This window comes from Myotis brandtii, unplaced genomic scaffold (assembly GCF_000412655.1).
Source record: "Myotis brandtii unplaced genomic scaffold, ASM41265v1 scaffold454, whole genome shotgun sequence".
In the NCBI taxonomy this organism is placed as follows: domain Eukaryota; kingdom Metazoa; phylum Chordata; class Mammalia; order Chiroptera; family Vespertilionidae; genus Myotis; species Myotis brandtii.
In genome coordinates this window covers 3,296,127-3,311,074 of record NW_005367354.1, presented here as the reverse complement: position 1 = coordinate 3,311,074, position 14,948 = coordinate 3,296,127, and the positions used below count along the sequence as shown (strand labels likewise).

General features: G+C 40.8%; 2 protein-coding genes across 4 annotated transcripts in view; one reads left to right on the top strand and one right to left on the bottom strand.

Moving 5' to 3' along the window:
• The first annotated feature begins 2,323 nt into the window (after positions 1 to 2,323).
• On the top strand, positions 2,324 to 5,856 carry LOC102261313 (cytoskeleton-associated protein 2-like). The gene is given in 5 exon segments (XM_014546618.1): positions 2,324 to 2,357; positions 2,958 to 3,821; positions 3,824 to 4,090; positions 4,467 to 4,641; positions 4,643 to 5,856. Coding segments are annotated over 5 exon segments (1,896 nt in total). The 3' UTR covers positions 5,199 to 5,856.
• A 9-nt stretch (positions 5,857 to 5,865) lies between these two features.
• The window catches only part of LOC102246777 (chromosome unknown open reading frame, human C2orf44), a 10,819-nt gene continuing 1,736 nt past the window's right edge, over positions 5,866 to 14,948 (bottom strand). For all 3 annotated transcript variants that reach the window (XM_005874928.2, XM_005874927.2, XM_005874929.2), the window contains exons 2-4: positions 12,213 to 14,067; positions 7,696 to 7,813; positions 5,866 to 6,103 (exon numbers count right to left, since the gene is read on the bottom strand). In XM_005874928.2, coding sequence (XP_005874990.1) covers positions 5,886 to 6,103; positions 7,696 to 7,813; positions 12,213 to 14,048 — 2,172 coding nt within the window. In that variant the 5' untranslated portion in view covers positions 14,049 to 14,067 and the 3' untranslated portion in view covers positions 5,866 to 5,885. The remainder of the gene's footprint in view (positions 6,104 to 7,695; positions 7,814 to 12,212; positions 14,068 to 14,948) is intronic.

Below are 14,948 nucleotides of genomic sequence, written 5' to 3'. Positions count from 1 at the left end.
CCCCCACCTTCCCTCCAAGATTCCGTACTCTGTTCCATGCTTCCATGTCTCTGGATCCATTCGGTTCATCAGTTTATTTTGTTAATTAGATTCCATATATGAATGAGATCATGTGATACTTGTCTTTCTCTAACTTATTTCACTTAGCATAATACTCTCCAGGTCCCTCCACACTGTCTCAAAGGGTAAGAGATTCTTCTTTTTTTACTGCTGCATAGTATTCCACATGGTATAAATGAACCTCAACTTTTTTATCCACTCATCTACTAATGATGTGCTACATTTTATATCACCTACATTTCCCAGGGTGCAGTCTCAAGGAGCAGCTATACAGCAGCAGGGAACAGCCCTGGGAGTCAGGGGTTAGATCTCAGAGATAGGGCCATCGTGGGCTGGCCAAAAGGTATCCTACCATTTCTCCCTCACAGCCACCCTATGAAGCGGGAACTAGTGTTCTCTTATTCAGATGAGGAAACAGGCTTAGAGAGCTTAAGCCAGTGATTCCCAAAGTGGGCGCTACCACCCCCCGGTGGGCGCTGCAGCGATCCAGGGGGGCGGTGATGGCCACAGGTGCATTTGGGGGCGATGAGTAACTGCTATTAAAATTTAAAAAAAATTAATTTCCAGGGGCTGAGTAATATTTTTTCTGGAAAGGGGGCGGTAGGCCAAATAAGCTTGGGAACCACTGGCTTAAGCCATTTGTCTAAGGCGGTGGTAGAGATGGTCTTGAACCTAATATAGTTCTTAAATTAGGTGGTTGGTGGTTCATTTTATTATTAAGCCTTCCTATACTTTATATCTATCACATGTATCAAATATCCAAATTTTAGAAAAATTTGGGCACAAAATGGGATTTGTAAATGACTTTCCTTATGTAAAATATTCTCAATATAACATTAAACAATTTATTTTATTTTTTAAAATATATTTTTATTGATTTTAGAGAGGGAGAGGGAGATAGAAACATTAACGATGAGAGAGAATCATTGATTGGCTACCTCCTGCATGATTGGAGATCAAGCTGGCAACCTGAGCATGTGCCCTGACCAGGAATCGAACGGGACCTCCTGGTTCATAGATCGATGCCCAACCACTGAGCCACTGCGGTCAGGCTAAATAATTTAAAGAAATTAGCTCTTCTCTCCCTGTCTCCAAAAGCAGCAAATGCTGGATTATCTTCTATTGTTCCAATGACTATAATAATAGCAGAGGTAAAGGAAATATCTTTTGTATGAGAGTTGTCATGGAATCAGATTTGTTGTGAAGAACTAAAGAATTTATATTCGGAACTGTTTGAGCTAGAAATATTCCGTGGCAAGTATAACGGGGAAACTGAGACAGAAAGCTGAACAAACTGGTCCCAACAAGATAATAAATCACAAGGTCTTATCTTCCCTAACCAGGGACACTTAGGAGCAAATGGTTTAAACATTCCAGACCACTTAGGGGCAGACCCCATGCTGTCCGGGTCCCTCTTTGGTGACATTCTTTGAAGGTGAAACTGACAAGAGAATGACTCTGATTAATCAGCATATTAAAGGACACACCTGCAAAGCTGAATATTCTATTGAGATCCTCCCCTGAGACCTCTGCCAAAGTCCCCTTTAGAAACAGATTAAGAATCCCTAAGACAAGCCAGTGCGGGCTCTCTCTGGAGCACGCACTTGCCTTTCTTCCCTCTGAGGTGTGCATCTTTACTTTTCTCTCCCAAACTCTAACCGTCTCCACGAGCCTTGCAACCAGGGGAGCAGCAGGCAGTGGCAGCTTGTCCCAGGCTAACCCCCTAACCTGTGTCCAAGACCCCTTTACGCTGATAGCATCCCCATCTCAGCTCACTTCTGCCACTGGGGCTTTCACTTCTCAGTGAGTCCACACAGCCCAGCGTGGCCCACTTCCTTCCCATAATGTTTCTAAGGAGCCAAAGCAGAGCACTGCCTAGGCTCCCTTCTGCTGCTTCTTCTATCCTAGGCTCTTTCTTTGTTTCATTGTCCCCAACTGTAATACATCTACTCTCAAAATCACCTGAACTCTTACTGTGAAATCCTTCCTGCATGAAGTCAAGAACCCACACACTACCAGCTGCCCAAGGCAGACCTGCTCCGGGCCAGGTTCCTTTCTGGTGACATGTCCACCAGAGGAAGAAATACAGACAACATACACATACATAAAATCAAGAATATTTCTGTATAACAGCAATGATCACAAAGAAAATACCATCAAAACATTCACAACAGCTGCATCAACCATGAGTGATTTTATTAAAGATTGACCAGTGAAACGCTGACTGTAACATACACCTTGAGGCACCCACCTTGAACTTACTATGGGGTCCCCCAACCCCCTCGTTAGGCTTCACAGTATGTGCTTTCATCCCACCCAGAAAATGGAGCCAGGCCTCAGACTGTCCTCAGCCGTTGCTCTCAGGCAACTGAGTACAGACAAGTGGCCTCTTCTTCCATTATCCCACCAGCTCTCTAATGCATCTGAACCACAAAATGGGCCCTTGCTTCTTTCCTATCCCAGCTCCATCTTCATAAACTGTAACAGACAGGAGTCCCCAAGGGTGCAAAATATTTCTTTCCAGATAATTTTAAAGGCAATGGAAAAAAATGACCATGTGCTAATGGAGCTTCTATGGCTGAAACAAGGGTCTGCAGATGTGATGACTAGCCACACAGACCGATTGGTTATGCTGCAGTAAATGAAATTTATAACGTGTTTGAAGGCAGTAAGAAGTGCTGTGTTTATCTAGAGTTGGGATCAGGGCTCTTTCCACTATACTAAGCTGGCCCTTTAGCCCTTATTTATAATAACTGGTACTTTTTAGGGCTATCCCAGATTCAGTGAAATTTCCAACTTTCTGAAATATTTTCTCTCACAGACTCTATGCTAGTCTCTAAAACTTGACTAAAGGAAAAGAAAAATACCAAAATTAAAGTTACAATGTAAGAGTTGAGGCCGACAGCAGGAGAGGATTTTCCTGGAAGGCTTACTGCTAGAATCTCTAGCGGTTCCAGGCGACCTGCAGCTTCCCCCGAGTCAGAGGGCCCAGTTCGCCTTCAGAAAGCAAAGAAAACAAAAACTCAAGGAGCATCTGTTAAAAAGAAAAACTCTTTTTGCATACAAACAGGAAAATCAGAAATTCTCCAGTAGAAATGAGGGAATGATGGCATCTGAGGGTCTGGTCCAAGAAGAGACTAAAGTTCTGAAACTTAAGACAAAAATGGCTGATAAAGAAAATGTCCATAGACCTACAAGGAGCAAAAATAATGTAACAATGGGAAAAAATTGTATTCCGTTAAAACCTTCTAATGAATTAACCAATTCAACTATAGCCACTGATATATATAACTTGGAGAATAATCAAACTCTGCAGTTGTTACCAATTACAAATGATCGCCAAGGTCAACGTATGACATTAAGCCAAGCGTTTCACATTAAAAACAATAATAAAAAGAAACAGGTGACTACAGAAAAACCAAAGCAAGATGCTAACGTGCTCAAGAAACCTGTGCTTGGATCTTATTGTGGCCAAATTGTTCAATCTAAGGTTAATTCGTTTAGAAAACCTGTACAAGTCAAAGATGAGCATTCTGCAATAACAAAGAAACTTTCAACTCCTATCTCTAAGGCCACAAAACCTCAGCCTATAAACACAAGCAGTGTAACAGCAAAAAGTCACAGAGCCTCAAATATGATGACTACGACTAAATTTGTGAGGGCTACATCTCAGAATGAACAACTTTTATGTCCTCCTATTAGAAGTCACCACAGTAATACTCATAATACCCAGGACTCCCTGAAACAAGGCATTGCCAATGTTATATTCGGAAAGGGTCTCATGAGAAAGAATTACTACAATTAAATACAGTTTTATCTAGTGTCAAAACCATTTCTTCTCAGGAAGTAAAAAGAAATAAGACAGTATCAAGAAGCATCACATCTGAAATGATAGCCAGGCCTGCTTCATCTTCTAATATCAAACAGATAGAAAAGTCAAAAACCATTGACCAGTGCAGGCATACTATAGCAAAAGCAACTATCAATAGAAGGGCTCAGCCCAAAGAAACCGTAGAAGAAAGAAAAGCTCGTCTTGTTACAGAAAAACCGGAGAAGAACCAAGCAACGCTCTGAGAGTTTGGAGTTACACTTTATTCACCACGGTGGGCTTAGGGAAATGAACCCAAATTCTAAGCAAAGCTACAAGCAGAACTTCCCTTTTTATGGAAGAGCCAGCCCTTTGTGCGCTTAGTGGTTATCTTGCTGGCGGCCTTGAAAACTATACAGTTCTCAGTTCTCATGGCATTGGGCGTATCTAGTCTCTGGCCTACAAGGTCAGACAGCTAAGTTTATCTTCCTCATTATTCAAGCAGGCTAAAGCGGGCTAGAAAGCAAAGTTATTTTTTCAGAATAAGAGGCCGTCTAAAGAATAGCAGAGAATTCCAAACAGTAGTTTTACAAAATAGGGTTTTGCCTTCTCAGTCTGAGTGAGGGGAGAGCTAGCAAAGGAAAAATGTTGAAAAGGCCTCCTAGCTCAGTAATAACCCAGCCTGAACCTGAAGGACAGAATGAAAAACCAGTTGGGTCATTTTGGACTACTCTGGCAGAAGAAGAACAAAGATTATTTACTGAAAAAGTAAACGACATTTTCTGAATGCCTAAACCTGATTAATGAGGGATGCCCCAAAGAAGAAGTATTAAACACACTGAATGACCTGATTAAAAATATTCCAGATGCCAAAAAACTTGTTAAGTATTGGATATGCCTTGCACGTGTTGAACCACTCACAAGTTCTATTGAAAATATTATCTCAATCTTTGAGAAGGCCATTCTGGCAGGAGCTCAGCCTATTGAAGAAATGCGACATGCAATTGCAGATATTCTAACAATGAAGAGTCAAGAAAAAGTTAAATTTGGAGAGAATCTTGAGGAGGCTTGTGCAACCAAGGAAAAAATCCAAGAAGTCAACATTGAAGATATTGGTGTTAATCTAGAGTCAGAAAAACCTGAAATGGAAAATAAACATCATAGAAATGTGGTATTTCAAGATTGTAAAAAAGAGCAAGTACACAAAACAAAAGATCCAACCAATGATGTTAAAACCCCCAACAAAGAAACTAGGGAGGGTTGCTTAATTAAATATAATGTGTCTACTACACCATGCCTTAGACTTCGCCTGTTCTTGGCATTGTACTAGTAACATCAGCACATACCCAAGAGGGGTCTAGAAGGGTCAAAGCACTGAAATGTCCTTTGAAATCTGCCCAGGGCCAGTTTTTAGGAGTATCTGGACCTTAGTCAGCCAGAATTTTCTAGGGAAGCAATAGAGTTAGGTTTACATTCTGGGAGGTCCATCCTGTTCTAGGGAGCAGAGCGGGGGAGGGAGGTAGCAGTCAGTGGCTTTTTATCTTCCTTTGAGCTCTGTAGATTTCTGCTGGTTTGGGCTAAGAAGAATATGCTGGAGGATATGCACTCCTTATCCTCATCTTTAAGCCAAGAGAAAGATCTATCACAGTGCTGAGGTACCTTTTAAGTGCTTCTAAGACAGCTTTAACACAGCTCTGGGCTGGGACAGAAAGCCTCAGAGAAACCATAAAACACAATCCATAGGGCACCATTACATTGTCTTGTTCTGGGAATTCCGCCTTCAGACAAAACCACACCTCATGAATACATAAGCAAGCACTTTCTGAGCCAGCTAACAAAGGCTGCGCTCCGAGCGTGAGCCTCATTCTGGGGAAGATGGAGAAGTGGCCGAGCCAACCAGGCAAGTGCTTCACCTCTGTGTGACAGTGTGAGAGGGGAGAGCCCACAGTGGAAAACAGATCTTGTTTGTAATGGTCTCATCTGAAAAGCTATGCAGCAAATACTCTACAAACAAATATCAGCCTAGATGGTTGGAATAGCTGGTGGCATCTAAACGCTGGGCTGTACGTTCGCTAAAGACTTCAAGACAAGGACCAGAATCAAGACTCTGAGACAAGGAATCTCTGAACATGTTTGACCTGGAGCTGCCATCTCTTACGAGTATTTCCTGTTTGGCTGTAAAAGTTAATGGGATGAAGCCTTCACTATCAGCAGAGAGAAGGATCCAGCGGGAGTCTGCAAAGTAAAATGAACACATAGGCAATTTAGGATATATCATCTTATTCCACAAGGAAAAACAACAAATATGACTTTTGGGGGGGAAGAATTCAGTAGCTGATAATATTAAACCTGATCATAAGGCTTTAGAGAATGGGGAGATGGAAGGACTGTTACGGAGGGTCTGGAAATATGGCAGGAAGAGGATGTTGAGGACTTAGGCAGAGCTAAAGGACATACACTTTTCACTCCGGCTGGGCATTTATTACTCAGTAGTATGCATCTGGGCTTCTGCCTGCACACACGTTAGGGGTTGTGTGTGGAGTGTCCCTACCTTACCTACATGCTCTTAATCAGTTTCTCCAGAAAATATGCAAGATTGGGAACAGCCACTCTTATGGAGGAACCTTCTCTACTCTTTAGATCCATACCAACCTCTGGACACCCAAGGAGGCAAAAATGACCAGAGCTAGACTAGAATGGCCCAGAAAATCCTGTATGGCTAGTTCCAGGATAGCCGAGGGCCATCAGCATGCCTGGACCTTCTCTGGCTCTTTCAAGTCTATGGTGTCTTAACCTTTTGACCTTGTAATTTCACTTCTGAAAATCTATACTTTCCAAAAACAACACGTAAAATAGAGAGGTTTTCATTAATGTTATTTATAATGGGCCACCACTGGGACCCACCAAAATGTCAAGGAAAATGTAGCAGCCCAGCTAGTGTTGCTCAGTGGTTGAGTGTTGACCTATGAGCCTGGAGGTCACAGTTCAATTCCCGGTCAGGGCACATGCCCAGGTTGCAGGCTCGATCCCCAGTGTGGGGCCATGCAGGAAGCAGTCGATCAATGATTCTCTCTCATCACTGATGTTTCTCTCTCTCTCTCTCCGTTTCCCTTCCTCTCTGAAATCAATAAAAACATATTAAAAAAAGAAAAATATATATAGTCCTAGCTGGTTTGGCTTAGTGGATAGAGCGTCAGCCTGCGGACTGAAGGCTCCCGGTTCGATTCCAGTCAAGTGCCTAAGAAAACCAAAACCTGATGGAATGTGGGCATGACTCAGTCCCTCACCATCCAGAAGTGTCTCTCATGTCCATATGTTTGCTGCACATTAAAACAACCCTTTTCAGAAATATTCTGCAATGTTGCTATGATCTTCATGTTCTAGTGCAACAGGTATATATGAGGTTTTTATGTGATTTCCTTGCAGTTGTTATACAGGGTGGGGCAAAAGTAGGTTTATAGCTATGATTACTCAACACAGTTTATTCTTGTATTATTACTTATTAATTATTGCATTATTTTCAATACGACCAACTGAAAACCTACTTTTGCCCCACCCTGTATATGGCTTCGTAACTTTTTTCTAGTTTTTCATGTATACAGTTAGGTTTTTCAGCTAGGCTATAAGTTCCTTAAGGGCAGAACACATATTTTCCATGTGTCTGGTGTAACAGGCCTGGGTATACGGCAGGCAATTAATAATAGTTGTTAATTATCTAGAGATTCATGGAATGATCAGTACACATCATTTTCATTACCAGTGAAAGTAACAAAACAGATGGTGGAAGGAGGGGTGCTGGGCAGGGTTGATTTCTGGATTTTACCTACCATGCAGCATTTCAACAAGAGCGAGGCCGAAAGTCTGCTGCACTGTACTGAGCCTCAGTTTGCCATTGCAGAGAAGCACGTCTCTTTTTTCAACAACAGATTCTACAGAATAACGTTTCTTCAAATACAAAAAAAAGTTGTTAAGCCAATTGCAGAAGCAATGGAGTTAACATTTCTTTAGAAAGTGCAAATAGTTTTTTAAAATCCTTATCTAGTACCACTATCAATTAGACTTCAGTTTTATATCAGGAGCTTTTTGCTCTATTATTTAACACAACTAAAGGGTCAGAACAAAACACAACCCCTAATTTACTTTTCCTAGAACTTTATCACTAGGAACTGGCTGTCCTAGGATCTGACTAATAACACTACAGATGATGGACGGCAGCCTAAGAGACACAATCTGATGGTGAGGAACAGGTGCCTGGCTATTTTAGGTATAACTCACAAAACTTAATGCTCTCTTTATTGGGGGGGAAAATGCCAAGAAAGACTGCCTTAAGGATTTGCACAAGTAAACAAACTGGTCAAAATTCACTTCGTTTAGAAAAAGTACAAATAAAAATGATTATTAAATTTTAAAGTCTTATTAAACATTAACTCATCTTTAAAATTGGTTTCAAATATCCCTAGATAAAGAAAATATAAAATAATTACAGCTCTAATTTAAGATATATTAAGAGTCCAAAGGTATAATCATAAAATAAAAAATATAACTTCTAATTATATGTTATTTGCAACAATAACTTCCTGTAAGCATTTGAAGAAGAGTTTTATTAGCAAGTTATGTATCTAACTTATTTTGTTGTTAGAATTATTACTACTCATTTTCTGACTACTGAGAAATATAATTTCAACCATGGAAGATAAATTGTACTACATTGGTGGAAGAATAAACAACTAAAAGAGCATGTCTACTATTAACATTTTAAATATTAATAAATTATAAAGGCCAGAAGCAACTAATCATTTATTTGAACTCTATAAAAAATGTCACTTTGGAAATTACAGGAGAAACTCTTCCTTGCTACTGATTATTTTGCCTTTTTTTCTCTCACTTTTCTCATTACAAAAGGGATATATCCTCAATATAGAGTAAAACATAAATTTATAACGTGGAAAGTAAAGTCCCCTCCAGAGGTAATTATTGATAACAGCTTGGTTCAATCAGTTCATTATAAACTGAGAAACTGAAGAACTGAAAAGGCTAAATACCCCACATTTCTTTTACTCAAAATATACAGAATTTCACATTTACAAATGTTTACGAAAGAAAAAAAATATGTTATTATTTGGTAGAAAAAATATAGACTTACTTAGAACTAACTCTGTGATTTTCTCTAAGGGTTCAATTATGAAGAATTTTTACTTTCAACATTAATTATTCCTATATTGGTTACATTCCCTTTCTCCCCCCAGTGAACACATATTACTTTTGTAATTAGGAAAAAAAAAATACTGTGCAGATGTAGAAAAAGAAAAAAGCTCTATATGCTGATATGGAGAATTCTTTTTAAAAAAAATATATTTTTATTGATTTCAGAGAGGAAGGGAGAGGGAGAGAGAGATAGAAACAGCAATGATGAGAGAGAATCATGGATCAGCTGCCTCCTGCATGCCTCCTACTGGGGATCGTGCCCACAACCCAAGCATATGCCCTTGACCGGAAATGAACCTAGGACCCTTCAGTCCACAGGCTGACACTCTATCCACTGAGCCAAACCGGCTAGGGCGATATGGAGAATTCTTGAGGATATATTATTAAATGGAAAAAGAAAGATTCAAAACACTGGATATAATGCCTTACACTTTGTGTAAAAGAGGAAATAAAAATATATAGTGTCCTGGCCAGTTTTGCTCAGGGGATAGAGAGCGTCGACCCACAGACTGAAAAAGCATCCCAGGTTCGATTCTGGTCAGGGGCGTGTACCTTGGTTGCGGGCTCGATCCTCAGTGGGGGGCATGCAGGAGGCAGCTGATAGATGTTTCTCTCTCATCCATGTTTCTAACTCTCTATCCCTCTTCCCCTCCTCTCTGTAAAAAATCAATAAAATATATTTAAAAACATATATATAGTAATATCTGCTAGTATCTGCATAAAGAAATAAAAATAAAAATGTTAACTATAGGAGGTCAGGGGAACAGATTGCACAGAGATTGATTTTTTACAGAGAGGAAGGGAGAGGGATAGAGAGTTAGAAACATCAATGAGAGAGAAACATCGATCAGCTGCCTCTTGCACACCCCCCACTGGGGATGTGCCCGCAACCAAGGTACATGCCCTTGACCAGAATCGAACCTGGGACCCCTGAGTCCACAGGCTGACGCTCTATCCACTGAGCCAAACCGGTTAGGGCTGCAAGTATCTTTTAAAACAAAGATATATGTCTACAGTAATCAAATCAGTGTGATATGGATAAAGTTCTAGGTAAAGAGATCCACCCTCCAACAGTTGCAGTACGGAGAATCTAGAATTGGATACCAGTACAGATAAGTTTATATATGATAAATATGGTAGACTCAGTTCAGTGGGATAAAGGTGAATTTTTAGTAATGTACCTGACACAACTGGCTATCTAACTCTCAGAAAATAGAAGTGGCCCATACACAAAAATTTAATTAAAGATGGAAAATGTAAATGTAGGCCCTGGCCAGGTAGCTCTGTTGGTGTGATACCGGGTCAGGGCACATACAAGAAGCAACCAATTAATGGGTAAATAAGTGGAACAACAAATCAATGTTCCTCTCTCTCTCAAATCAATTAAAAAACACAAATGTAAAAAGCAAAATAAAAGATTGCAAGGGCCCTGGCTGGTTTGCTCAGTGGATAGAGCCTCAGCCCTTGGACTGAAGGGTCCTGGGTTCGATTCCAGTCAAGGGCATGTACCTCGGTTGCAGGCTCGATCCCCAGCCTTGGTCAGGGTTCATGTGGGAGGCAACCAATCGGTGTCTCTCTCTCACATTGGTATTTCTCTTTCTCTTCCAGCCTTGGTCAGGGTTCATGTGGGAGGCAACCAATAGGTGTCTCTCTCTCACATGGGTATTTCTCTTTCTCTTTCTCTGTCTCTCCCTTTCCCTTCCATGCTCTCTAAAAATCAATGGAATAATAGCCTCAAGCTCCCTTCCATGCTCTCTAAAAATCAATGGAAAAATAGCCTCAAGCGAGGATTAAATAAATAGGTAAATAAATAGGTAAATAACTAAATAAATAAAGTATATTGCAAGAAAATCTAGACATTACATGCATATTAATTTGTATAATATACAAAAACTTCTTGTAAACTGATAACTCAATCGTGAAAAAATGAGCAATAGGTAACTCATTCATTGGCCCCAGAACATGAAGATATATGTACTCAAATTCACTAATAGTAAAGGGAAAAAGAAATTAATAAAAGTGAAATACTATTTCACATTTATCACATTCATGAGGATGTGAGGAAAAGGTTGCTGGTGAGCATGTAATGACACATTGTTAAGTAAAAATCTTTGAAAGGCAATCTGGCAAATTTTTTTAAAAAGTAGAAACATATATTCAAATTGCATTCCTGCTTCTGGGAACCAACCCAATAGAAACAAAAGTAGGAAAACAAATGGATACATACAAGAATACTGTTGCAGCACTAAGCAACTGAAAACAAAGTGAATGTCCATCAACAGGGAACGCCTGAATAAACAGCATGCTCTCAGCATGAAGTAAAGAGTACACCATATACCCTATTTCTATAAAACAATAACCACCCCTGAACCTATATATCGCTTGTACCTATGTATCTATTTATGCAAAGGACTGTGTAAGATTATGAGTATGAATTACACTATGGAAGGATCCACATTAAGCTGCTAGTTAAGTGGGGAGGAGCAGAGGTCAGTTCCATAGGGAAGGAAAGTGTTCATGATAAAGCAGTGGTTCTCAACCTTCTGGCCCTTTAAATACAGTTCCTCATGTTGTGACCCAACCATAAAATTATTTTCGTTGCTACTTCATAACTGTAATGTTGCTACTGTTATGAATCGTAATGTAAATATCTGATATGCAGGATGGTCTTAGGCGACCCCTGTGAAAGGGTCGTTCGACCGCCAAAGGGGTCGTGACCCACAGGCTGAGAACCGCTGTGATAAAGTGACAGGATGCTATTTATGTAATACTACGTTTGCATGTGCATGCATAAATAGATGCATTGACATTTCTTATAAATGGAAGAGGGTCTGCACTGCATAAGAAAAAAGTTTCACAATGAAACAGCACAAGTAAAAAAAATTTTTTTCTAAATATGAACTGATAGAATAAGTGCAATCATTTGTGTTTTCACACCATGCACATGATAAAAATCAGTGTATCCTGGTATGTGTGTCCATGTGGTTGGCAGGCAACCAACCTGTAAAGGTGTAACAGCTTGCCTGTAACATAACATGCCCAGTTCAATTTAAACACTATCTTTCCCAACCATTTTTCTGGCAGTGACTACTGGCTGCAGGAGCTTATGTACAGTGGTAGCTCCTGAAGGAGGAATTACCTGGTAAGAGATGTGGACGTAAGGCAGATCCTGAGAGAGCGGATACACTGGAGAGGACTTCTTTCCATTGCGTAGGAAGTCTGTGAGTTCAGAGAGACTTCGCTGTACTTCCATCAGTGTCCTAGATAAAATTTCCAGTTCCTTAGAGAGCTGACAAGTTTCCTTTTCCCGCTGTAAGTTCTTTCTTGGAGGGAGATTAAGAGGGCCCAGGGTGCTGGTGTAGTCTGGTGTGCTGCTGGGTTTGGGCAGTGTCGCTGACCCGTCAACGGGCTCGGCCTCTCGAGTTTCCAGGGCTAAGGAGTCATCACACACACTGGATGGCGGGCGTCTGATTTCTTTAATAAAAGTACTTCCAGGCCTTCCACCTTGACTACTGCTATGAGCTGTTAACAAGAGTCCTCTGTTTTGGTGACAAATATCTGGGGAAAGACTCTCAATTGGCTTTTTCCTCTCTGCTTTATTTAACAGAGCACTGAGGGTAGTATAGCCACTCTGGTTTTCGCTCACTGTTACTGGAAACTCCTCTTTCAATGTTACTTCTCTAACAATCAAGCGAATGACATACTCATCAGACTTTGAAGAAGGGAGAAATGTCGAATCAGTGGATTTTTGTTTTCCTATCAAAATTAATAATAATTTATCTGTCAAGAAACATATGCCTTTTGGTCTCTCACCACTCTCTAATTGAATTTGCTGGATGTTTGGCATAACCGCTGGAATGACAGAATAGATAAAAATTATATTACAAGTATTGGAAGCCACGGCTACAACCTTTGCTTTCAGATTAAATGCTATTAGATCAGGAACCAGAATGCCTGGAATGGTGACTTTTTTGACCTGGGTCACCACTTGCGCAAAGGTCACAAAAGTCAAATGTGAAGAATCCAGATCGGTTCCTGCCAAGTAATTCTTTTTTCTTAGACAAATAAGGGCACTGCTCTCAGACTGAGATCTATTGAAACGTATATGAGTTAGATCCAGAGGATCTGAACCGGAAGAAGAAAAGGGAGACACTGATGTGTCGGAATTTGTTCCACAAGAGGCTGCTCCTTTATCCACAGAGGGCATCTCATCAGTAACTGGTGACGTATACAGACAAGTGTCTTCACTGCTGGGTGGAACGCCAAATGTCTCAGATGCATTTAAGCCACAAATCTTACCTAGTGGAAGTTCGGTGGCTAGGACGACCTGTGAGTCCACAGCGGCCCCGATGGAGCGCACGTCGCTGCGCACATCCAATACTGGGCAGAAGGAGCACCGCTGGAGAGTCTTCTGAGCACTGTCCCACATGTAAGAATGCAGGCTGCTGCCTACGGCCACCACCAGCCGCTGGCCATCCTGGGTCCAGCACGCACAGTGAATAAGGCCCTGGGCGCTGCTGTCCGCTTTCACTCGGGAGCCATCACAGTGCACGTTGTGGGCAATGGAGACATCCCGTGCAGTCAGCACCGCCAGAACAGCACTGTGTGGGTGCCACACACAGCCTTGGGGAAGGACAGGGCGCGATTCTCTAATCTCACAGGTCTGAGACAGCAGCGGCTTGCTTGTTTCCGTGGTATTGGGACACAGCTGCCACACAGTGACATGCTGCTTGTGCTGGACAGCGAGCAGAGGGGGCGTGTCCGCTATCCCAGGTGGGGCCCACGACACCCCATACACATGCTCAAATTGCCCGATGACCTTCGAGTCCCCAAACTTGGCCTCTCCACGCTGAAGCTGCACATCAGTCAGGACTACCTGCTTCCCATCGGTCCAGACAAGGCCGTGAATTGGGTGTACTGCTTGATACAATGCATTCAGCCCACTCCTGAGAAGTTCTCCTTTTCCCAACTCCATCCTTTCTGATAAAGGTCATCTGAAATAATTAAAAAGAAAAGCTACATCCTGAGACTGTCATCAGAGAAATCCAGAATATAGGACATGTTTCAAGACAACTGGCTTAAACGTTTCACGGGTCAGTATTGTGAGAGGATAAAAGGATAGGAGGAGTGTGGCAGGTTCACAGAGACCACTGAGCCAAAACAAACAAATGCAACATATAATCTTTGGATCTTAAATTGAGGAAATAAAATTTTCTACTCCCCTCCCCCCCAAAACTGGGAAAATTAGAATATGGAATGGATATTAGATAACATTGTAGAGTTAATAATTTTCCTAAGTGTGACCATGGTACTGTGGTTATGCAGGAAAATGTCTTTATTGTTAAGATAATGTATGTTGAAGTATTTGGGATAAAGTGTCATAATGCCTACAACTTGCTTTCAAATGCTTTAGAAAACAAACAACCCCCCCCCCAAAAAAAATATATATCAAAAAACATATATGTGTGTATATACTTGGTATATATATATAGAGAGAGTGCACTAAAGCAAATGTAGCAAAATGTTAATAATTGCTGAATTCAGATTGAGACTATGTCAGTATTCATGGGATTTTGAACTTTTAAGCTAGAAAAGTTTCAAATTAAAAAGTTGAGAAAAGTCTCCATCATCATCTAATTTCTATTCTCCTTTCACTGCCAATTCAATAAATAAATGATATTCACGACTCAATGGCCTTTACCTCTATACTGAAATGACACTCAAAAGTCACTAGTGCTCTTTCTACTTCATCATTTTCAAATAGCACTTAATTTTCAGAATAGTGTCACATTCCCGATTGCATTTGCTCCTTGCAACAATCCTTCACAATAATGTAAACCAGGCTAGGCAAGTATTACTCTCAAATTTTTCATTC